This window comes from Watersipora subatra, chromosome 10 (assembly GCF_963576615.1).
Source record: "Watersipora subatra chromosome 10, tzWatSuba1.1, whole genome shotgun sequence".
NCBI lineage: Eukaryota > Metazoa > Bryozoa > Gymnolaemata > Cheilostomatida > Watersiporidae > Watersipora > Watersipora subatra.
In genome coordinates, this window is record NC_088717.1 from 7969602 (window position 1) to 7996400 (window position 26799).

General features: G+C 36.0%; 1 protein-coding gene across 1 annotated transcript; it reads right to left on the bottom strand.

Moving 5' to 3' along the window:
- Window positions 1-3452: 3452 nt before the first annotated feature.
- Window positions 3453-26533, bottom strand: LOC137406721 (uncharacterized). Its single transcript, XM_068093337.1, has 7 exons — window positions 25670-26533; window positions 16467-16524; window positions 15936-16100; window positions 12478-12641; window positions 6469-6598; window positions 5974-6159; window positions 3453-4525 (listed from the first exon to the last, which is right to left on the bottom strand). Exons 1-7 carry the CDS (start codon window positions 26531-26533, stop codon window positions 3453-3455), a joined length of 2640 nt encoding a protein of 879 aa, XP_067949438.1.
- Window positions 26534-26799: the final 266 nt, after the last annotated feature.

The window sequence follows — 26799 nt, forward strand, 5'->3', positions numbered from 1 at the left end:
TTTTTTATTGTATATTTCAATACATCAGAGTCTTGGCTTTCGAATGAGCTATTGTTTGCCATGGTGAGACGGACATTGGTTGGTGTTTATAGGATTTCCCCAAAGCTCTACTGCAAAAATGTTTACTGGCATAGGCTCGGAAATTGTGACATCACAATTTTTATATGCGGTGTTGTGTGCTCTTTCCGCCTATTTTATTGCTTACCGCTTATATTTATCAACTACGATAATGACGCTAGTGTCAGGCGAAGATAGGACAACTCCAGAGAACCAATGAAGATGACAAAGGAATCAGTGTCATTAATTCTCCATGTAAAGATTATTTCTATGATAAATAAATCAGATTCCAAGCACCATACTATGTTTTCCCCGATGATATTATGCACTAGCCCTCTCATTTTACTGTGATGATGAGGGTCGCGACTGAGACTAATTAGTTTAAAGTATTGCGCCGATCTCGCGAAAGTGCGATTGACATAATAGTTCTAGGGCCACGAAACCACAGGTCATAATTTAATCGATGTGATTTCATTACCTTTATCAACGACAGTACATTCATTGAAGCATGATTAATTAACCCAGAACATGTGTTTGTATTGGTCGGGCGTTAGCACGATCCCGGGCATTGTTGGTTATCTAGAATCCTAGTTTATTATTAGCGCTTTCTGAGTTTAACAGCACCGATTGTCACAGAAAAGCGTAGCCTCAATGGCAGCGAAAGGAATCGATTACCTAAGGCTAAATAATAATTATGACATCACATTTTGAGAACCTGAACCAAGTGTTTTTTGCAGGGCATACTTTTGACACCCTGTTTTTCATAGTTCTATTATTCTTAGTGTATTGAATATAGGCTCATTCGAAAGCCAAGTCTCTGATGTATTGAAATATATAATAAAAAGTTATGTAATTTATGTGCTACATGTGCCCACACACACAGAGACCTGCCAGCTTGACTGCCTGCTTGACTGCCTGCTTGACTGCCAGCTTGACTGCCTGCTTGACTGCCTGCTTGACTGCCTGCTTGACTGCCAGCTTGACTGCCTGCTTGACTGCCAGCTTGACTGCCTGCTTGACTGCCAGCTTGACTGCCAGCTTGACTGCCTGCTTGACTGCCAGCTTGACTGCCAGCTTGACTGCCTGCTTGACTGCCTGCTTGACTGCCTGCTTGACTGCCTGCTTGACTGCCTGCTTGACTGCCAGCTTGACTGCCTGCTTGACTGCCAGCTTGACTGCCAGCTTGACTGCCTGCTTGACTGCCTGCTTGACTGCCAGCTTGACTGCCTGCTTGACTGCCTGCTTGACTGCCTGCTTGACTGCCAGCTTGACTGCCTGCTTGACTGCCAGCTTGACTGCCTGCTTGACTGCCAGCTTGACTGCCAGCTTGACTGCCTGCTTGACTGCCAGCTTGACTGCCAGCTTGACTGCCTGCTTGACTGCCAGCTTGACTGCCTGCTTGACTGCCAGCTTGACTGCCTGCTTGACTGCCAGCTTGACTTAATATACAAATTTCTCACATCAGGCAATACCATCCACACCCTCACAATCGTATGTGAATGCACACATACAAACATGTATGCACATTTCAATACACACATGCATTTACACACATGAATGCATGCATGCGTGTAAGCACGTATGCACGCATGCATATGTGCACATGCACACACGAATGCATGCACCTGCATGTATCCATGCATGCACACGCACGCACACACAGACAAACTGTTTAATATGTAAATAATCATTGACCAATTATTATAAAGGTACTCAACATGACACTTACCATATCAAGATAATAATGGTCCAGAATTTATATCATCTTTTGAATGAAACAGTGGTTGTTTGTCGCAGGTCTGTATTTGAATGCTTCTATCAAACGCCTAAATATTCTTTTACACCAGCACAGTTAGTGACTATATTGTGAGTGGCCATAATGTGAGTAACCATATTGTGAGTAGCCAAATTGTGAGTGGTCATATTGTGAGTAGCCATTTTGTGAGTGGGCATATAGTGAGTAGCCAATTGTGAGTGACCATATTGTGCGTAGCAATTTTGTGAGTGGCCATATAGTGAGTAGCCAATTGTGAGTGGCCATATTGTGAGTAGCCATATTGTGAGTAGCCATATTGTGAGTAACCATATTGTGAGTAGCCATATTGTGAGTAGCCATATTGTGATTGGCCATATTGGGAGTAGCCATATCGTGAGTGGCCATATTGGGAGTAGCCATATCGTGAGTGGCCATATTGGGAGTAGCCATATTGTGTGGGGCTATATTGCGAGTAGCCATATTGTGAGTAGCCATATTGTGAGTAGCCATATTGTGAGTGGCCATATTGTGAGTGACCATATTGTGAGTATGGCGTGTGCATGTAGCTCGCAAACAAAACAAAGGAAAATATAAATAGTTTTAGGACTTCCTGGTCAACTAGATTTGGAAAGAACTTTTAGCTCTAGTTTTAAAAAGAAGTTAGTTGGTCTAAAGGTTAATAGGTCGTCAACCACTGTGCAAAATCATTAATTTTAATCCGATACAAAACTAAAATTCTGAGAATACATTGCAATAAGGAGGTAATAGAAGAAATAAGACAACTCTGAGTTCATTGTGTAATTTAAATTTAGATTCGTTTTTAAAATGTTTCATGTAAATAAGTGATGAAGCCATTATAAATATAATACACATGCATACCAACATATTATATTTTTGATATTCCCACTTTGCTCTAAACAATATATCTTATACATAATACGATTTAAAGTTAATTTTAATATATTTATAGCAGTTGTTGTAAAGAAAAATAGCAATGAATCATCAATTAAACTAGAAAGTTGACGTAACTGGTGCTTTTAGTATAAAAACTGAAAGTGTATTAACATTTTCTATCGCACGCAGCAGTCACAGCAATAAAATTGCCTCTGCATGCTGTCTCTGTCATATTGCTGACAAGCAAAAAAGTACATTAAATTGTCTCACTGCGATATTTACTAGCAACTAGAGCTTCACGATGTGCAAACAACAGCATACGATTTGATAATGCAAATAGATGATTTGCGATATATCGCGATATTATTGTTTATTATTATGTAAAAAACTTTAAAATTTTTGCTAATACTTTTTGTACACTTTCACTTAAGAAAAAATTGTTTTGTTGGCGGGATAATTACAAACATTTATTTTATGAATGCCAGCGTGTGTGTGGAAGGCCATTGAACGAGCTTATTGTAAAACTAGAAAGCCCATACGTTTTAATTTCAGTATCGCCCACTGATTGAATTGCAAATTGAAAATTGTCAGTTGTGAAATGAGTCACTATTACATAGTTATATCGTTCATACGATTTGACAATATCTCTTTAAATAGTGCAATTTTCAAATCATTTATATTAAAAATGATAACTAAACAAATCGTCATATCATGAAGCTCTACTAGTGCCGTACTCTTTAGGCGCTCAGTTTTCATTGGCAGACTTGACATAGCAATCAAATTGAGTCTGAATACCTATCAGACTGCCAGCAGTGTTGTTGTAATAAATACCACAAGTAAAATCAAATCTGTGAGAAAATGCTACACAGTAATCATCTTTCGCACATTTGTACATACAGCTTTCAAGATTCTTCGCGTCAGTCGTTGGCTGTAATGATGTTAAAGAGCACATCGAGGCGTCTGACGTAACGCGAAAGGATGTGTGTAAAATTGAGTTCAGGTCTTCCTGTTCGAACAGAAACAAAACAGCGTGCATTTCATAACTGCTAGCAATGAGTTGGTCTCCAGATGTTTCTGCTATGAGATCAATCCTTTTATCTAGCAAAACGTTAGTGTCCGCGTGCCTTATATCCATCGCTTCATCATTCGTATACCAGCTCAATGTTCCAGACGTTGTGTTGAGATATACCAGTTTGGAATTGATGGCCGCAAAGTTTAACATGTCGTCTATTGAGGCAGAGACAGATACAGTCCAGAACAAAGAACAGTCAACATTGCTTGTAGGTAAACGATAACGGCCTAAAAATGTTGGGACATCTTCAGTCCTTTTGTAAATGTCATTTTTAATCTGAATAGTTAGTGCTGTAATATTCATGTTATAGTTATCGACTATGTGTACAATGGCTAATCTACTACAGTTTCTGTATATATATCGAGGAGAAGAAGACTCCACAAAAAGCCCATGAAAATCTAAATAGCATGTGTCATATCTGAAAGTAAAATAACCATTATCCACCAAAATAATAAACTTATCGAAGTCATTGAACTGGTGATAAAATAACTGAATAATACCAGGCATTGTCTGATTGTTCAGAGTGCAGTTGTTCTTGACGGGACAAAACTCTTGTAGCGTCTGACTTCCACCGATGAGAGTTTCACACCTCCCTTCTATGTCCAGTTCTATGACCGTGTCTTCTGAGGTAACAGCTATCAATTTACTAGAGTTAACAGGATGCTGTGAAACCAATACTAGTCTGACGTGATGTGGTAGATAAACCACCGTGTTGATGACCAGTGTTTTGCTGCCTCTATTTTCCCCTGAAATCACAACCTCAATGACTAATGGAGCAAAATATGCATATAAATATATTTCAATCAATTCGCTTTTCAAACTCGGAAGCCTTCTGTTCTGTACACACTCTGTTAGTGAAGCACTCCATTAAAAAGTTTGCCGTGTAACCAGGCTCTAGACTTACTGTTAGACTCATGTATAAACATGTTATTTTTTGTCTAACTTTCATATAGATTTTCGCGGTAAATAGAGCAGTGAGGATGAGTGTCTCAGACAATAACAGAAATAGCTCTGATATGAATGAGATAGCTGTAAGCAGAGAACAGTTTTGATTTTTTAACATACACTTTCTTATCATTACTTGTAGTCTAGCGTTTTGTACAATCCCAAAACCATTAAAAAAGGCTTATATCTTTTATGTTTGATTTACAAACTTTTACCAAGCTAGGATACTTATATACATCTCGTGTCATCTATTAGTGGGTCTATAGCTTTGGCGCAGTAATTTAAACCTCCTTCCACTTTGTACTAGTACTCAGGCAATCTAGTGGCAAATGAGAGATTGTCAAGTGTAAAGCACGGAGAACAACTACCTGCATAATTATTCTGAAACTACAGGTGGTTGGTTAGTGCTAAACTGTTAAGGTACGGACGGCCACATTTGACGATTTTTTTTGTTGGCTCTGACCGAAATCATGAAATAAACAAAAAACACAAAAGTATTTTGCCGAAATTTACAGAATTGTCAAAGCTGTGCATGCACACCAAAATCGACGACAAAACGCTTTTAGCTGGTTGAACAAATGATTAGCGATCGTAATTCTCGCAGCTTTTGCGATTGGTATAGTTCGAGACTCGTATTATGACACAATAAAAGTACCAGCGCAATTCAACATAGTACATACGACGCAACTGCCTAAATTGCGCTATTGTTGGTTTTTATCGTTTGGACAGCATAGCTACAAATCGTTTCTTTTTTAATAACAATTTGTTTTTAGCAGCAAAAGTTCTGTTGTAAAAAGAGTTCCCATCTTTAGCGCAATCAAGTCAGTTGCATCATATTTATTATGGCAAATCGGGTTAGCATTTTTTTTGCATGTCGCATTATGTATCTTGGACTATATAAACTGCGAAAGCTGCTAAAGTTGTGCTTGCTAATAATTTGTTTAGTCAAGCGTTTCGTCGACGATTCGGTGTGCATGCACAGCTCTGACAATTCTCTGAATTTCAGCCAAATAATGCTGTGTTTTTCATTCATTTTGTGATTTTGGTCAGAACACATGAAAAAATCATCACATGTGGCCGGACCTTAAGGCTATAAAGCTGAAAGTCATGAGGTCGAATCCTGCTAAAAGCACTTCTTTCTAACCTCTAAATATGACTTCCGATAGACGGATGAAAAGGCACAGCTCTTGTTATCGTACAGATTTATTCTTTGAAAAGCTGCAGCGTGTAAGAGATGACAAAAACTTACCTAAGCATTGGTAGGTTGGTGTTGTTGTAGTCATAGTTCCATGGACCTTTATCGTTGCATTGCTCACAACATTGCCACGAGCGTAACAACTTAATGTTGCTATGGCAGCGTCTGACATCACATAGTCCCACATGTTCATATCAGCTATATTTCCCAGCATCATTTGAGTATTTGTGTTCCAAGAAGCTGTGGAGAAACATACAAAAACTCGGACAACCTAGTAGTGTTTTGAGCAGTTTAATATGACAGCGAGTAGCTAATCCATGTTTGAATGCTGTCTGTAGGTAGAAACTGCTTGTAGGTAATTATTCCTTGTGTAGAAACTGTTTGTATGTAAAAGCTGCTTGTGGAGAATTTTTGCATTTTGAAAACTGCTCGTAGGTACTTCATCTTTGTGTGAAAACTGCCTGCAGGTAATCCTTGCATGAAAAAGGCCAATTAGCGAGTTAAATAATAGCAATCAGGTTTCAAAAGAAAATAACAGAGACTTAGTACCTGTTGCATACCAGTCTTGGTCATGAAGGGGAATGAATGCACTCCCATCATATATAGGTTTGTAGGGGTAGTTGATAGAAAACTCAAAGTATAGTTCCATTTTTCCTGGATACTGAAAATCGGCATACCACTGTAACAAAGATTGCATAACACTTTGATAATCATAAATCTGTAAACCTTTAAAAATATATGAAAAAGGAGTGAACACAGAAAATAGGAGAGGCAGGGAACCACCCTGAATTAAAAGTGATTAATAACTAAAAGAAGTTATAAAATAAAACGTTATTAAAACAAAATGACAACGGAAACAGAACAAAAATGAATGCTTCATAATTGGAAATTATAAACAGCCAAAAAATGAGTGTTGGTGAGACAGTATTGACACCGATAAAGTATTTTGAAAGTAGGAACATCAGCGTATCACGTTTGTTTCAGCTCATTAAAGATAAACTTAGACAAAACTTTAATAGATTTGTTTTTAAAGGTTTGAGGTGATCTGGCTGCCAGGATGTTTAAAGATTAATATCGACAAAACTTGATTTCAGTTAAAACACTCACAAGAAAAATACATGCGAAATACGATCACTAGTTGCTATCATTGCTATAGTTGATATCAGATACTGCATTCAAGTTTCAGCGCTGCGTGACTATACACTATGTTTCCATGACTCGCATAATCCGCATGTTTCATATACACTGCGTTTCCATGACCCGCATAATTCGCAAATTAGAGCCAATCCGCAAGTTATCCGCGTCATGGAAACGACATAAATCTGCAAGCTATCCGCATTAATTCGCAAGCTAAGCGAGTTTTGCGATCCGCAAAACTTTATCGAATCCATCGTGTTTGCAAATCATGGAAACGGTACTTGCGATTAATGCGCATTAGATAATCGTTGGCTATTACATTAAAAACAATTTCACGCTTCAGTCGTTTTTATTTCGATTTCAGCAGTCTCAATGCGCCAACGTTACTAATGATCGCTACTAAGCTAAGCGCGACAATACTGCTTAGCTATTTATAGAGTCATTAATTAGGCTAATACTTGACCTATGGGGTCAAGTACTGATGTTAAATCAGCATCACCAGGTGTTCATTGAAACGCTCGATTGCTAAGTAACTCAACTTGCGGATCGTTCGAATAATAGACGTCATAATCCAACTTCTGCTTGATCTGAGCATTTTAACAGCGATCAAATTTTGTCGATCTTAATCTTAAAACTTTCTAGCTGTTAAATCATTTTAAACATTGAAAACAACCGCAAATAATAGAAAAGTACAGATACTTTCTGATGAAATATACTAAAATTTTGTGCAGATTCATCCTAGCGGTTAAGGCAGTATATTCAAAGTACGGCTATTCATCTGATTTAGGTTGGTTAAACAACGAAATAGCATGGTTTGAACTAGCATTGCCTAACTATTGATTTCGAAGTCTCAATGTTGGGTAAATAACGCTATACAAATCCTCGGTTCAAATTGACTCTGATTAAATCATCGCTGTATGGCTGCAATCTGACATGGTAGAGTAATCAATATTAAATCATCACTGCGTGGCTGCAATCTGACATGGCAGAGTAATCAATATTAAATCATCACTGCGTGGCTGCAATCTGACATGGCAGAGTAATCAATATTAAATAATCACTGTATGGCTGTAATCTGACATGGTAGAGTAATCAATATTTGATAATAGTGAGAATAGATCAGTCATTTCTAGAGGACGTAACTACTTTACGCAATTGAAAAGTCAATAATTCTGAGATCTGCCAGCAGCGGCAAGCGCAAGAGCAATAATAATCGAGATTTATCACTAATTTATAGTTTACTTGAAAAATTCTTTTGTTGAAATCGTGCATTAAAAGTAGTGTGGACAAAAACTTGGATTTGTTAAGGTTTCATGACGATCGAACAATGTCGGGTTTAATAGAATCGTGAAATACGAGGACCAATATGGTTGGAAAGTTATACCTTTTGCTACTTCCTTTTTAAATGAAGTTAAATCAGTCAAAAAATGTCAATTGTTTACAAAAGAAGTTTAGCATTCCGAAGTGTACAAAATATAGTTTATGTATTCACTAGTTGAATCAGTGAGTCAAATAAAACAGTTCAAGAAATTTTGGTAAGGGTTGATCGTCTAAACGAAAAAACTACCTCTTTTGGTTCCGCCTGCAGGGCAGTTGCTAATCATGCCACAAACAACAATGTTAGTGTTCCTTGTGTTCATATATATAAATGTCAGTGTTTTTCACTAGTGCGTCCAGCTACAGCCCTAAAGTTTTAGAAATGAAAAATCCACTTCACACTGGATTAGAACTCTGAGGCTCCAGTTTTGCAGACAAGCTTGCTATCCATTAGACAACGCGTCCAACTGGCTTTACTATAGAATACTTGTGCACATAGTTATGCACTTGTCAATATTTAATGCTGAATAACTAAAATACCTACCTTTCATGTTTGAACTAACTTGCTACAAGAGAAATTTTACCAGAAAAAAAGTCCGTGCCCAGACTTCCTTCAATGGCATAAATATATCGTAAAACCTCTAATTGAGTGCCACTTCTATTTGAACGCCGTTATCTATTTGACTGCCACTATGAGGGAAGGTTTGAAAAATAGAGCGTCACCCTCTATTTGAATGCCACCTCTATTTGAACGCCACTTTGAAAATCTTTGATCTTTATGAACCCATAATATTGAGGGATCAGTAGAAAAGTGTCAACAAAATTGTAATGAACACAGTACATCAATAAAAATTGATTCTCTCGTTGTCCAACTCCAAAGCTTTTAGCTTTATTTCGTTGAAAATTTGAAAGCAGCACCATAAAAATAATTAATAACTGTCTCTGGCTAATAGTAGTACATTGTTTAATGCAGTCTTGATACTTCGAAATACATGCATATAAAAACGATTTACATTTACGATGGTTCAAAGGTGACGTTTAGCGAGTAAAGCTTTTACGCGTTGCATTTGTGCTAAATGCAGCACGTAAAAGTATTGGTCTGCCAAAAAATTGTTTGAATGCTAATAGCAACTAGTTATGCAGTGCAGATAAAGAGTTAAGGTCAGAAGACATGAAAGGTATTGGACAACCAGAAGATGTTCATTCCATCGAAAGTAATGATAAGAACGCAGCTATCCGAGCAAACATTCCAAATATTTTTGTTTTAAAAACGTTAATTTCTGTTTCAGCATGTAATATAAGTATGGTTAGTTTATGTCACTTGTTCATGAATATATATCTGTAGCATTTGATAGATTATCATTATATAGGTTATAAATTTGCAGATTTATAGTATATTATTTGATAGCATCTTTGCAGTAATCTAATTATTCGATTGATGGACTTTTGTAACTCTTCTTCTATTGGACATAAAAAGCTAGTTTTGGCTGCAAACTGTAGCAAACATACCTATGAGTGCAATAGTTTTTTTATGCAACATTGGTAAATATAGATATAAAATAAAAACATGTCTCCAAATTCAGAATGAAATAAAAATTGGAAACTCAAATAAATTTCAAAGCGGGACACAGGCTATAATATCATTGTAGGTTAATTGCAAGCAAAAGATATCAACTGGTAGAGATATTTTTCAATTTGTCAATGCGTATTGATTAGAATATATTTGACAAGTCGGAGGTAAGTTAGCAGACTTATTGCATCCCAAAGCTTTAATATTGCTCCAATGCAAAAAGAGGGCAGACATAGGCGCCATTCTCTACGTCCATAAAAGCGCTAAATTTATCTTTCCAAATTTCTTACGAGCCATTTGAAAAATACAACGCCAGCCTTTACTTGAACGCCACCTCCAATTGACTGCCGCTAGAAATGAAGGATTAAAAAATAGTGTCCTGACATTCAATTAGAGGTTTTACGGACGTATAGGTATAGCATAAACTTAATTAAACTTTTCGCACAACAGAAATAAACAAACACCTTCATTTAAAAATTGGATGATAAATAAATGTTGATTTTCTGCGCAAAAAGCTTTTTTATTACCTGTGCAACGCTGAGCATTCACCTAGTGTTTTATGAAAAACATTTTTTAAATATTAAAATCAAAGACACTCAATAATCTATAATAATAAACCTCACTTTGTCATTTTGTCTGTCTGTTAGTCTGCATAAACGCTATGCGTCTCAACATTTTTTGATTAATTTCATCCAAACTTTATAAGCATATGCTGTGTGCCTTCTATAAGGATACCAAAACTATTTGATTTCAAACTTTGTCTGCTTCTTGAGAAACAGTCTCTTAAACACCCACTGATTGCAAACTCAAAAATGCTTCTTTGCATGCATCAACGACAATTGACTCAAGGTCAAGGACAATTGACTCAAGGTCAATTGTCCTTAATTTTTAAATTGACCTTAAAAATGCACCTTAGCATATATTAAATACAATTTCCTTCAATGAACGCATTCATGGATTGTTGTTGTGAAAGTAGTATACCAGTTTGCACTAAAAATCTGAACTATTCAATTGAAAAGGAAAATAATCTTTTAGAAAAAATTATTTGAAGCTTGAAAATCAAAGGAAATTTTGGGCAACACCAAGCTTGATACTAGATTTTAATAGAACTGTTGAATGATGCAAAAGTAATATAATCTAAAAAAAAATTTGAAGAGAGAACACAATTTTCACGCATTGTGAAACGTCAGTGACAGAGTTATATCACTACGATAAACCATTAATAATTAATGCTTTCATACAGTGTTAACAAAAATTAAAATGAATTTTTTCTTACCGTCAAAAGTAAAAATGGCAGCTGAAGATTTGATTTAGGTTCATACAGCAATTACCACAGTAACCTAATGGTACTGAGATGTATGAATTAAGTTAAATTAACTCTCTCAGTTCCTCTTTCTCTCTCAGTACTGAGATGCAATCTCAGTACTGAGAGAAAAAAAGGAAGGAGAGAGAAGAGGAGGAGAGAGAGAGAGAGAGAGAGAGGGAGGGAGGGAGGGAGGGAGGGAGAGAGAGAGAGAGAGAGAGAGAGAGAGAGAGGAAGGAGAGAGAGAGAGAGAGAGAGAGAGAGAGAGAGAGAGGAAGGAGAGAGAGGAAGGAGAGAGAGGGGGAGAGAGAGAGAGAGAGAGAGAGAGAGAGAGAGAGAGAGAGAGAGAGAGAGAGGAAGGAGAGAGAGGAAGGAGAGAGAGGGGGAGAGAGAGAGAGAGAGAGAGAGAGAGAGAGAGAGAGAGAGAGGAAGGAGAGAGAGGGAGAGGGAGAGGGAGAGGAAAAAAAGAGGGAGAGAGAGAAGGAGAGAGGGAGAGAGAGAGAGATGGAGAGAGAGGGAAAGAGAGGGAGAGAGAGAGAGAGAGAGAGAGAGAGAGAGAGAGAGAGAGAGAGAGAGAGAGAGAGAGGAAGGAGAGAGAGGGAGAGGGAGAGGGAGAGGAAAAAAAAGAGGGAGAGAGAGAAGGAGAGAGGGAGAGAGAGAGAGATGGAGAGAGAGGGAAAGAGAGGGAGAGAGAGAGAGAGAGAGAGAGAGAGAGGAAGGAGAGAGAGGGAGAGGGAGAGGGAGAGGAAAAAAAGAGGGAGAGAGAGAAGGAGAGAGGGAGAGAGAGAGAGATGGAGAGAGAGGGAAAGAGAGGGAGAGAGAGAGGGAGAGAGAGAAGGAGAGAGAGAGAGAAGGAGAGAGGGAGAGAGAGAGAGATGGAGAGAGAGGGAAAGAGAGGGAGGGGGAGAGAGGGAGAGATAGAGAGAAAGAGAGAGGGGAAAAGAGGGAGAGAGAGAAAGAGAGGTAAAGAGAAAAAGGAGAGAGAAAGAGCAAAAGAATGAGCGAAGGAAGAGAGATAAAATTACAAAAGAGCTTGTGAAAGAGGAAAGATTTACAACTTACGACTGTTGTTATAGCAACGGAGATAAACAGTCTTGCAGTAGAAGCTGTCTTGATAAATCTAAATAAATTGCACTGATCTCTGATGCAATCATTCACATGATCTCTTAAATTAACAGAGTCGCTATACATGTAAGTATTATATGACTGAATGAATATAGAAGATAACTACCTTCAACTTGTACTTTTGCCATGTAAAACAATGCCGGTGTTCTTCATCCCAAATGTATTGCTCTTCTGTTGTCAGTGGACTCAAAAGATTTCCTCTCAGACCTCTATAAAGCTGAAGATCCCAAGCATTATATTCATATCCTACTACGTAATGGTCTATGTCTCCTAAAAGAAATGGAGCAGAGAGTTAAACAGACTTAGAAAGTTTTACAAAAGAGCAGTTAGGGGCAATTACTTGGTTGAAAACCTCTCGTTATTTTCTTTTTATACAAAATTTCAGTTCAGTACTATTCTCAGCATGTGAAGTAGTAACCTTTATCATAGTGCTAACAGATAGAAAAGGAAGCGAAAGTTTATGGATTATATGCTATAAAAGTGTGTTCGGATTGGCCAATGTTACTTACTATTAGAACTAAATAAACAACATCATGTGTACATGCTATGTAAGTAAGTAATGTAAGTAAGTAGTGTAAGTAAGTAAGTAATGTAAGTAATTAATGTAAGTAAGTAATGTAAATAGGTGATGTAAGTAAGTAAGTGATGTAAGTAAGTAATGTAAGTAAGTAATGTAAGTAAGTAGTGTAAGTAAGTAATGTAAGTAATTAATGTAAGTAATGTAAATAGGTGATGTAAGTAAGTAAGTGATGTAAGTAAGTAATGTAAGTAAGTAATGTAAGTGAGTAATGTAAGTAAGTAATGTAAGTAAGTGATGTAAGTAAGTAATGTAAGTGAGTAATGTAAGTAATGTAAGTAAGTAGTGTAAGTAAGTAAGTAATGTAAGTAATTAATGTAAGTAAGTAATGTAAATAGGTGATGTAAGTAAGTAAGTAATGTAAATAAGTAATGCAAGTAAGTATTGTAAGTAAGTAATGTAAGTAAGTAATGTAAGTAAGTAATGTAAGTGAGTAATGTAAGTAAGTAAGTAATGTAAGTAAGTGATGTAAGTAAGTAATGTAAGTAAGTAATGTAAGTCAGTAATGTAAGTAATGTAAGTAAGTAATGTAAGTAAGTAAGTAATGTAAGTAAGTAATGTAAGTAAGTGATGTAAGTAAGTAAGTGATGTAAGTAATGTAAGTAATGTAAATAAGTGATGTAAATAAGTAATGCAAGTAAGTGATGTAAGTAAGTAATGTAAGTGAGTAATGTAAGTAATGTAAGTAAGTAATGTAAATAAGTAATGCAAGTAAGTATTGTAAGTAAGTAATGTAAGTAAGTAATGTAAGTAAGTAATGTAAGTAAGTAAGTAATGTAGGTAAGTAATGTAAGTAAGTAATGTAAGTAAGTGATGTAAGTAAGTAAGTGATGTAAGTAATGTAAGTAATGTAAATAAGTAATGTAAGTAAGTAATGTAAGTAAATAATGTAAGTAAGTAATGTAAGTAAGTAATGTAAGTAAATAGGGTAAGTAAGTAAGTAATGTAAGTAGGTGATGTAAGTAAGTAATTCAAGTAAGTAATGTAAGTAAGAACAAACGCAGTTCTAACATGTGAGTAAATAAGAGTGATATGAGCTCACTCATTGTCTAATGTAATCAGAAATATTTTTTGGTGGCTTTGTCATAAATTTTGCAATAAATCTTTAAGCGGATTTTTGAAACTGCTTGCTACTTCAAAATAATGATAAACCGAATTTATTGCTGCCCTGAACTGCTATTTTCATACAAACCACTAAAATATATCTACACTATTGTTGGAATGATTTCTTTTATTTAAAGGCAGGCCACACATTAGTAAAAACCTAATTTAGTGTTAGCAGTTGGAATGAGGTGTGATGTAGAGTAATAACCTTTTAACTTATTCCTCACACTGTGTTCACCATAACGAACATTGAACAAAATAGTTCAAAGGTTGTACCCACTGATTGGCTGACTTTACAACTAATCAATCTCTGAAACCACAAGTGTAAAAACACAAATGGTACATTAATTTTCACTAGAAAGTTTTCGAACAAAGAATTTGTTCATGTCAATCAACAAAACAAACTACTTTTTAACAAGCCATGATCAGACATTACATACAAACTGGTTCAATAAAGCATTAGAATTATGTTACCACAACTCATTATTATATGGCCAATGATTGGTTGATGTTTAGCTACTTGCTTCCGCTCCTTTGTTCTCCCTCACAAAACCATTTATTAACTAAGTTTCTATACAGCGATAGTATAGTGACACCTGAATGTGTCAGCGTCAAGGCACTACATTGGGCCGACAAGCAGATCATGTTTCCATAGGGTGCTATAGCGGATCAATGATTATGCGACACCTTATGTCAACGCATATGTCTGCATATAAAGCAACAAGAAAGCATGACTTATGTACACGCACAAATGAGATCGTCGTTGGTCGCTAAGGTTGCTTTCATGGTACAACGATGGTGCATTGAACAAGTACTCTGTTTTCAAACAGCAACACTGAATCACGACAGAATGAGACTGACACGGCTGTTTTGGTGGATTAATTGCAGCCTCATATGAGGGTCTACTGCCACTCTATCGCTGTATGAAAATTTAGTAATTATCACTTAAAAACAAGTGTGGAGCCAGCTCTCGAGTTATACATTTAAACACAGAAAAAAGATATTTTCATGACTGCCATGACTGCCTAATCACATTAGACCCATTTGAGCAGTGCATTTACCAACAGATATCACTAACTGGCTCATTGTTTTTTAACGTTGATATTGATTTAGTTGATGTCATCCATGCGGCTCAGTGTTAGATATGTACATTACTTTATTGGCCATAATTTCATTTCAAATAGAAATGCTTTTCAAATTATCCCATTCAACAATAATAAACAAAAAAGGCAACAGTTAGCCACTAGAATAAATAGTTTGACAAATAGTGTTTAAAATGTCTTTCTCTGCTAAGTGAACGAATATTAGGTGAAAGATTGTTAAAGCAGCTGGCAATGATATTTTCAAAATAATTAGTAGTGATTGTATGCAACTTGTTCATATCACGGCAGTTGAAATGAGTTGAGAACCTGTGATTGTGTGTGTTGATGGAAAAACACTTTCGTTACACACTTTTACAATATTCCTTAAGTTCGAAATAACAAAATAAGAAGCGCAAAATATCAAGCGTATTACTGGCTTGTTTAAGTCAATATTATATACATAGAACATAACATTGTTTTTCCTACTTTCCAACCTTCTGCTACTTCTTCTACACTTATTATTTTTATCAGAACTTTGAAGGCAGAAGTTGGCATCAGACTGACACAGTGCAAAGTTGCCTAACTAACGAATGAACTAGTTTTAAGAACTACAGACTGCACTTTCATTCACTTACTGGTTGTTGAGCAGTTTTTATTAAATTATTAGCTATAGAACCAAAAGTTTGTATAACTGTTTCAAATCTATGGCTTAAAACAAACATATCTAAAGATCTAAGGCTACATATATCTTTTTGCTCATTGCTGTACCTATTAAAACTGATGCTGAATTCTTTTATTCACCTTTTATGGAAAAACTGAAAATTTGAGGACTTTCGCTCAGAACTCTCTTGTGACCAGTAAACCAAAAACAGTAGGTGAATTCTGCTAATTCGGGAAGGAAGTCTTGCCAGAGATAAGAGTCTGTATTCGCTTGCGAGTACGTGGCCAACTCGCGGTGCTGTACTTCTACAACAAAGCAACGTAAAACTCCTCATTCATTCTGACAGTGAGTTGTTTTAGTAGTTTGTTTTCACCAAACTACTAAACTGCCAGCACAACCCAGTAAAATAATTAATGTGCATTGCATATGATGACTAGAGTCTACGAAGATACCGTTAAAATAAACCGCTTGAAAATGTTTCAAAAATTTTAAACTGTCTTTACTATAATAAGAATCGTGTGTCCGTACATCTGCCCAAAGCCCCGCGAGATATTGAAAAAACTGCATGGTATGGTTTTTGAACTCATGTGTTCAGCTTAGCGGCTAGGCAAGCTTTCCCCTGCACCACTCAACAAACTTGCTGCAAGTTATTGCTTATGACAATCTCTCACCATGCAATGGACAGCCAGGGTACTCTTCTTTGCTATAATCATAGCTGTAGCCGTCTGCCTGTGCCAACCCATGGTTAGAGTTTGGTATAAAAAAGTGCTTTGTAATGGTTTCGAATTTTTGACATTTGGCTTAGCAGTCTGACACTCTAACACTTGGGCTATAATTCACCTACATTTCAGCTCTTGAGAATAGTTGTGCATATACATATTATGTATATGGCATGCTTATTGTTTGTGTTTGAGGCCGGTTCTCACTATATTGCCGTATGTCAACGTTTTCTTTTTGACGTTCATCGTCGACTATGTGAACCGTAAACTGATGGCATCAATGAAACAACGTGGACACGTCGATAAAGTTGACAGATGTCAAACTTTCCCGATATTTCGTCGAGCATCGATGACCGCCTGTATAATGTAAACCAGTTTGGCGATAGTAATTCCTCGCCACAGATAGTGTGATTTATTTATTTATTTATAGCTGCAGTGGGACTAGTATTCCAGCAAACGAAAACAAAGAGGTTTCTTTCGCGAAACTTTAAAAAGAAATAAAAACACTACGTCACGGAGTATTTGCTGATGCAAACAATGCTTGTGCATGGGTTTGTGATAGTGTGAACATTTTTATCATTGACGATCACCGAAGTGTTGTGGCATCAACGCCGAGATACGGCGATATAGTGTACTAGCGTCTTCCAGCGCACCGGAGTGCCAGGGTACTAGCAAACTGTAGCAATTTAATTATGTTAACTTGATGAATACAGTTAAATTTTAATCATGTATAAAAATTCGTCAAGCTTATATTCTGGTAAACAGCAAAGAATGTTTGCTGGCTTAAAAACTATTCCAGGCATGCCACAGAAATAGGAAATGAAGTTCTGGATTTGATGTCAGCAACTGCATAGCAAACATGTTGGAACAAATTTTTGTAGTCAGTATTATCGGAAGCTCGTGGTCAAACTATAGACTAAAAACTGCCGAGGGCAGCAGTTAGTATTACCTCGTGTTGCAGAAAGAAATTTTAAATAAAGTTCAGCAAAGGCACCTATAACATAAACTTCCTTTTTCTAAATTCCACTGAATGTAAATAATTATATAAAAAATTTTATGTAACGCAAGCGTCAAGTCAATTCAAGCTCTTAAACTCGATTTGAATAACGAAAGCCCCATAGTTAGCCTTAAAAACAAAACTTTCTCTCTTGCCAATGTATATAAGTGTATCTGGAGTGTCTATTACATATATAATATTTTTTACTTTTTTTTAGACATATACAATAATTTTCCTTCTCTTTGCAGTATAGGCGTTGCTGTAGAAAAAAATAAAAAGATCAATTTAAATTGAAATTGTAATTTGTTCATTCTTTAACTTGATGTAACATTACATCATACATTACATCATAAATTACATTACAACATTACATAACATGTAACATTACTGTAATTATGGACCTTGAACCAAATGCATGTAATGAAAAAAGGGAAAATGGTCGGTATAAACCAATTATAATACCACAGTTACTACGCAGCCATTAAATTAAAATTCAAGTCTAGTTTTTTCTTTTTGATGTTTAAAGAGCGAATTTGAGAAGATCTTGGAACGGAGTAAGCTATCTACATGTGTTTTAAGCATTTTATAACATAAAATACCCATAACGTAATTGTTCTTGGAACAAATTATTTATGTTGCAGGGTTGTCTACAGCAAAGGTCTTCAGCTATCACCTGCTGCTCATTGATCGTCAGAACTGTATCTACCTTTTTAAAAATGGTACTGCGAGAAGAGTTCGAAAGGGGTGCCTAGTGCCCCCTCGGTGGGGGGCCCCCCCGGGTCCGGGGTTCTCCCCCAGAACATTTTTTAGTATAACTAGTCAAAATGGTACAAATCTAGCACACTTGGCTCCTGATGGGGCACATGTTCTAATAGAAAATTTGACATTATAAAATATTTTTCTAAATATAAAACTGTTTATTGAGATTGTCTTTAACAACGCTTATTAAAAATATAATGTGAATGAAAGCTGCTAAAGAGGTTGGCCACAGCTAGCATGAGGTAGTATTATCACCGGATACAATGCTGAATGGTGTAGGAAACGAGTAGTCTCTTATGAAATAATTTAATTAAATAAAATTGTAGAGTTAAAAAGTAAAATTAATAGAGAACCATGTTAAAAATAATGCACTTATACTATAGTCTATAATACTGAGCAAGTAGTAAATTGCTATGCATGTTACATGCATAGCTCAAATATAAATTTATTTCTATGAACAAAATCTTTTGTACATAAGTCGGCCCTATTTTGACTAGTTTTTCCAACTTTTATTCTTTTCCAAGGAGGCACGATTTCTTTAGCTTTTAGCACAAAGCAACACCTCTCAGATAATTGTTTCATAATTTAATTCATCGACTAATATCTTGTTGATGATATTTAAAACTTACTAGCATTCATATCCTTTGTTTAACGTTACTAGACAACAACTTTATAAATGTCTACCGAAAGTGGCATAAACGTTGTTTCCCCACGCAACCGATAAACAACTGTTTGGTCATTTCCCCAGCCAAAAGGATTAAAATCAAGCAAAAATGACGTGAATTCTGAGATTTTGAGTCTCAGAAAAATGGTACTGCCATGACAGTAGCTGCAGTATAAAAGGATACGGCCCTGTTGATCATATTCTCTACTTACGCTCATGATGTTATTAGATTTAACAAACTTCACAGACAGCTTTCTACACTGATTAGTTAACTATGAATTGGTTTTATACGATGTCTGTTCAAATAGATTCTACAACAGTTAAGCTCCATGCAACTTACAAACATATTTCTACCCAATTTGGCATCGAAACGAGTAAAAAGGTATGTAAAACTATATTATTCTGTATATAAACAGAAAATATTAATCTTCAACAATAAAGCATGGATAAACCATAAAATAATGACCTATAACTCAAAATAAATGCATACAACGTATACAAGAAGTAAATTCAAAGAATTATGAACACCGGAATCCTTAGGTAGTGAAATAATTACAAATAATCAAAGGACATGTTATACAATACATGCTTGTAAAAAATGGTTCTAACACGCATTAACAATTGGGTGTAACTAATTTACCAGCTGCAGAACATTAACCATTACAAACTCAGTTAAACATTGATTTACTTTGTGCTGATCCACAAATAAAAAGGTCAACTGACACGACTTGAAAGTAGTAAAAACAAAGGTTAACTTTGCGGGTACCAATTGTATCTGCCAGTAAAAGTTGTAATGCTCTTTTTACTTGCCCCGGTAAGTGTGATGCATGAAAACCTTTGAAAATTTGATTATGGTCATGCAATTATATAACAACTTGGGTGTATCAGGTAACAGTATAACATACATTTTACAAAATATTTTTAAGTTTTAATATGTCTGTTCCGGTTGCATAAAAAAGTAATGAGTAGCTTTGAATCTAAGAGCTAACTGAAGTAGGAATACTGATACTGTAAACAATCTAGACAAAACAAAAGCAAAATAACACAGTTAACTTATAGCTATAGATTAATTATATTTCTAATCAATATTGTTTTCCATTAACTTTCATACATTTCAAACAGCTTTTCTGTACTAAGAATATTAAGGAGTATTGTTGATGCTAACAATGTTGAAGTTCTACACCAATGTGAGTACATCTTGTGTGTTTTTACACATTTATCATAGTGAGGTCAAAAATATGGTCATGAATGCTGAAGTGCTATGATGGCCTCGTCTCCCGTCCATGGCGAACATACTGATAGAAAAAGGCTTATGATGGCTGAGATATGTGCACAGAATAGATAATGAGTGATTACAACAACAATTATTATATTCAAAACTCTATGAAGGATAGACAACTATTATATTCATAACTCTATTAAATAAGGAGAAATCAGAGCAGATCCAGACCAAGATACAAATATGTAGCTAAGCGTAATATGAAGATGAGAAAACTAGACACAAACAGATTGCAAGAGGAAACAAAAAGCAGAATTGCATGGAAGTTAGTGATAAAGTATAACCCATACGGCGGATGTTGTTGAAAAAAAAGCTGACAGCGAAAGATAAAGAGATCATAGTGAGATAATCACACCAAAAGCGGAGCCACTAGTTTCCATAGAGTTCTGCAAATTGCAAGATGAGCTAAAATGGTTACTTTATCACTCATTGTTACAACACTCCTCATTTATTTCCAGCATATCAGCAAATGACTTCATGGCTTCACGTATCTCCTTCCCTACAGAAAACTGATGTAAGACACTTACCAGCGCGGCAAGAAGTTGCAAGCAGAAAGGTGAGAGAGAATGCCAATAGAAACTTCATTGCTGTCTGGCACAGCGCTGATCAATGGCGAGGATCAGATGAGTTACTGGTATGAAGCGATTAAAGACTATTATTGAGCTGAACCCAATTATGGCAGAATTACAGACTGACTTCACTTGAGCTGAGGCACTGCATTCATAGACTCAATTTGAAATTGATTAAAATTTTCAAATACTTTCTGTGTATACACTCATATGTTTGGTTTAGAGCTATTTCCTGTTCAGCTTGCGTAACTTGTTTGCATTGTTTCAGGTATATATGTTACTTCATTGGCAATAATTTCATTTCAAATAGAAATGTTTTTCAAACTGGGTCACACAGCAATAGTAAAAAAAGGGCAACAGTTAGCCATTAAAATCGAACAAATAGTTTGACAATTAAGATTAATAACTGAATTTCTTAACATGAGTGCGAACTTATATATGGACTCTATATGACTGGAAACTTGGAAGGTAAACTGACAAGTATGTCAGCGCCGCTAACTGTGCCTTGAGCTCTTATTATGCCTACTGATATGGTCAGTTTTATGCGGTTTTAGGTCATCAAGTTTTTGTCTGGGAAACCACAAAAATACAGAAATTATCTTAAATAACTTTAATAGTATAAGTAAAGAGCAAAAATCCAATTTCACGTATTTGCATATTTCAACTAAAGCTGCCAAAGTTTGCAAGAATCCAACCAGATTCAAGTCGAATCGAAACAAATTAATACTGTTCTATCTATTTCCTGTCGTATTAGGCTTATCGAGAGGGTCTGTCTTTTGGATTCACTATCAATATTGAATATCAATATCAATAATTTGCGATGAAATAAAATGAATATTTTATTTGCTAATAACAAGTTGAACAAGTAAACTCAAGCTTCAACTGAGCCTGACCAAACCAAATCGAGCACGGTTTACTCAGGTTTTGGCTACTTTCATTGCTTCTTTCAATTGAAGCCTCCGATACTAGGGGCTTGGTTTAGTAGATGTGTAACCACTTCTATAGGCGTTAGTTAACACGAAAAAAAACAAAAGATTACTGTCCGAGTAAGTGTTGGTCTATTCCATTTAAATATATTACTTTTTACAAAATCAATAGACAAAAATAATCATTTTTTTAAATCCATGTAAGCATAAAAATAAGCAATTTGAGCTAGTCCAATTTTTTTAGTTTGAAAGCCATAATAGCGAAAATGCCTTATTGCTTCTTTGTAGCTGTTTTAACTGAGTGAGGTCAAAGGTTCAATCAACTAAGTAATTATTATTTCAGCTAAAGAGGCCCACAGGTGACTTTAATAGAAATATACAATTCGCAAAACACGCTGGTCATAAAACAAGGAAACAGATGTTGCAGCCTGCAACCACTGAGGATTGATAATTAACAGAGGTTATGTTTTAAAGGTTTTTTGGGATACCTATAGTTAAGGTTCACATGACTTGCAAAACTTTACAAACTTGAACTGTGTAACTTCAGAATTCTGGAAGAAAAACGGTATTTTTCCTTGATTTGGGGACACGATGGTGCATGATATGTAGTCATGTATGTACAAGCAGGTCTCTTGATCATAGACCCTATTAACAACTTTCCATCAGCTGTGAAAGTACTTAAATAGCGCAATTCCTTTCGACTTGAATATTATTTTTAAAAACTCAATGAAAAAATCAACAATAAAATAGAGTAAAGAGTTGTTTTTCAAACTTTAAAAAAAAAGTGTTTGAGAGGAAACTGTAGAGACATTCAGATTACTGCAGTACTTCAGACATTTAGTACGAATGTGTACTACTGTGTTACGAGTAGAAAAACAAATAGCCCATGAGTAAAGGGCTTTTTACTAATGTGTGTCATGAGAAACTAATGTTCTCTCAACAGTCATTTTACCATTTCTAAGTTGGTTAAAACTGTTCTTGGTATTTTGGTGAAATGGCAAGAGATAACAGTCCAACCAACTTAAAACATCAGAAGTATACTGTAAACATATTACGCACACAACCAAAAACTTTGTATTTATGTAACTTGAAGTTTGGAAAAGCATATCGAAACTACACATCCGAGTTTACTCGATTGTATATTCAAGGGAGAAACCAACTCCCCAAATTAGTTATCTTGCGACCAGGCTTCAATGTGTTAAAAGAAATGATTCAAACTCTATTTAAATAATTTTTTAGGCTACGACAGCCAAAGGTTGCCTTACCACAAACATGTTTGATGTGAGATAAAAATGTTATAGTGAATCCGTTCATGAGCGAGAGAGTAAATACTGGGTGGACACACATTGTTGAAAGCAGAATAGAGCAAATAGCAACTCTAAGTCCATTGATACACATCAGACCAGGCAACTGCTTATTGTGTCTCCGCTTCACAGTAAATATCTTTTTGAGGTTTTGCCTTGCTTCCGACTCTGGGGCAGCAAGTCCCTATTTGTTTTTATTGACGAACCCAATATGACAGATGAGAACAATCTTGCACCCCTTGCTTTGAATGAAACAAAAAAGCTTGAAAAATGATGAAAAACCGACACCCTCAGAATATATGATAGAATATGTTATTGGAAGGTCATTCTAAAATGAGTCCAATGTTTCCACGCAGCAGCTTAATATATAAAAGACTTGCTGATAGGCTGCGAATAGTTACAAAAGAATCTCAACTCAGATTTGTGGAAAGTGAAAAATGCTTGTACATGTTCTTTGAATGCTTCTTGGCAAACTGTCAACAGATGCCTTTTAGGTAAACTACCTTTAACGAAATCCTTTTGAATTAGTGATATATTTAGGCCTACACGAGTGTTGTTGTTCAGAACTCATTTTTAGCTTAACAAAGCTTAAAATAACGCAAAAATCAGACATTTGCTGACACTGATTTATGCAATGACAATATGAGACAAATGCTTGATTCAGACAAGCCATATCTTTTAACTTGGTGCACTTTTGTGTCACCTTGTTTGCCTTTAATCAGGCTACATCTACATGCTGCCCTAAAAAGTATAGAGCATCTACAAACGAGCTTGTATGATCAGTTGTGACTTTCTGATGAGAACATAACGTCAATAGGTCATCGCACAAAACTAGAGCACTACACCTATCTTTGATCACAGAGTTTAAAAAAAAACACCTGTCATTACACATTAATCGTTATAAAGAAAACCAACTCCTGCCTGCATGAAATGGGTGGCATTGAAAAATAATTAGGTTTAGGTTCACCATCCGAGGACGAATCAGCAGTCTGGAATAAGTCAGACAATCAGGAACACAAACTTAGCAATTCCAGAACAGTCAGTATTGGTGCATAGTCTACACATATATGAGGACTGGATTTAGTAGAAGAAAGGCAGATGAAGACTCGTCTAGTAATCTAAATGGCTCAATCTAAACTGGCCGTCGGTATTTGGTCAGTTTTGTTGTCAAGCCTTATTCCGCATCCTGTGACTTGGATTCCTAAGAAACTATTACGACAGAAAAAGTTGTGAGATAATTTGGCATTACCGGGCTGAGAGTACTAATATTACATTGGATATCCTTGGTGCTTTAACAACCTTTCTTCAATTCGCAGGACTGAATTCTTGGAGAGCATCTACTATACTATATGAATGATCAAAGCAGCTTTGACGCCAACTCCTCTTTACTATCAACTTATTTTGTAATTAGATCTTACATTATCGTCAATGTTATTTAAATTGATGTTTACTTGCGTCTAAGAGACTCTCTTTTATATGGCCTGGTAGTGAACCAGTAGTAAGCGAGAGTGAATGTAACATATACAATGTTTGTAACTCTCGAACAATAGCAAGCTAGCTAATTCCATCAAAGAAGGACATATAAGCTATGGAAAAGCTGTCTATATTCAGACTGTGCTCTGCCTTACAAACCAGTGCCACAGTCTCACCCTCTAACTTTGTGAAACTGTCAGCTCACGCTACTCTCATTCTAGTGGGGTAGTTATGGACCTCCAAGCCCTCTTCCAGCCATCTTCGGATAGCGCGTCTGCTGTGCATAAAAACTGTACCCAAATTAAGAGAAGTGAAATGGCAAGTGATAACTCTATGGATGTTGTTTCGATATTGTATTTATATATCTTTAGACTTGCATATTACTCAGTGTTGAAAATGTTTTTTTCGCATTTACTCTGCATTATGATGTCGATTTGGTTATATTGTGTGACACTGAATTAATAACTGCTATGCTAGTCTCTAGATTATACATACACATGTATATACTCGATACTCTGTTAAAATGCTGCCACACTCAATGGTAACTTCCATGAAAGTCGCCTATAACATCTGTGAGTAAGCGCATTTCCAGCCTCATGGTAGCGAGACAGAAACTATTAGACCCAATGTAGCCACAGAAATCGGAATTTTCTTCTCTTACAAGTTTAGCAATATATATATACATGTATATATATATCCAGGTATATACATATGTATATATAATCAAGGTACCCTAAGATAATCATCATAAATCTACAACAGCTACGTCATATTACTATATTGTAGCCAAATATACATTTGAACTTAAATGAATGATGTATTGTGGAACGTATCAATAAATGATGCGGAATAATGCATATATCCAAACTGCTCGATTTCAGCATATACACTAGTTAAAATACAAACCATTGCCTTACTTTATATAAGCAACTCTACAATATGATCAACCATGAAGCTACAAAAAAATTTAGCAAAGATATCATTGCAAACAAATTTTGTAGCTTATCGAAAAAAACTCATACTAAGCTATGTTTTACTGATTAAAGTATATTTATTGTTTCCACATTCACATAAAGTTTTAAAAGTTTTTATGAAACAACATAACACAATTCATTCTCATACCCATCAAAAAACCCTAAAACGAAGTGCAGCACACATGATGGTGGTGAATACGTGAAGCTTACGCAGCCCTTATTATGAGTGCAACGATATCCACAGCTGTCGAGGCTGATCTGATTAAAATGGACATCTGAAGCAGAGCCTAGGCACCTGGCGGCTTGCTTCTCACTGATGGCTACATGAAACCTTGCTTGAGCCAAAGGCAGGTCACTCTTCAGAATCATAATAGTGTGAGTCCCAAGTTCAGCCCCTATCAAGAAGCCATCTAACCCTCTCCGTAAAATCCCGATTGAACCTAACCAAATAGCTCCGGTCATTGAATCAATGAGAGTTATCTCACTGCTCATGTTCCTGTAGTTTCGCAATATACCAGTATTTAGATCAAGTTGAACCAAAGTTGAGTTAACCCAAATCAACTCTTGCTGATAAGTGTTATCCACTGGAAACGCCACCTCTAGGTGCCGAGTACAGTCTGGGCTGTTCAGTAAAAAGAGATTCTTATCTGAAAACTCTGGCGCTAACACTCTGTCAATTATTTTGCCCGAATTGACATTGATGAGCAGGTACTCCGAATAATCCATTGATAAAACCTCTACCATTGACTTGTTTTGACATGATTGCTGCATTTGCTTTGCAAAAAAACCAGATGGATACTGACACACCATTTCAAAGGTGCAGTCAGTTAGATTAAGCCTCCAAATATTAGTTGGAAAAAGGACATAGACAGCGTCTGGAAGGAATTCACTTTGAAAAAACTGTAATACAGAAAGAAGATCAATAGAAACATTAGTCCAGCAAGAGGGAACATCTATAGCTTGCTGGGTATCACTCAGAAGCGTCTCACGGCTGCCGTCTTCATAAACTGCAGTGATGTCATTGGAGGACACGATGTTGACTGAGAGAGGAGAAGATGAATCTTGTAAGATCATTTTAGGCGTGATGTATGTTGGGTATACTATCTTGGATGATACAAACAATTCTAACTCTGTCACATAGTCGAGAACTAAAAAATATCATGATATAAAAAGAACAAAATGCAATGCTGAAATTGGATTAAATATCTTGTAGGAAGCTATGTATTGGGATGTGCTTTCCTAATTTGACAAGTTGCTTATTCGAAAGATAAACACTGTTCACAATTTTTAAACATGAGATACTAAATACAATTCTTAAAGGCCTGTTAGAGATACATGTT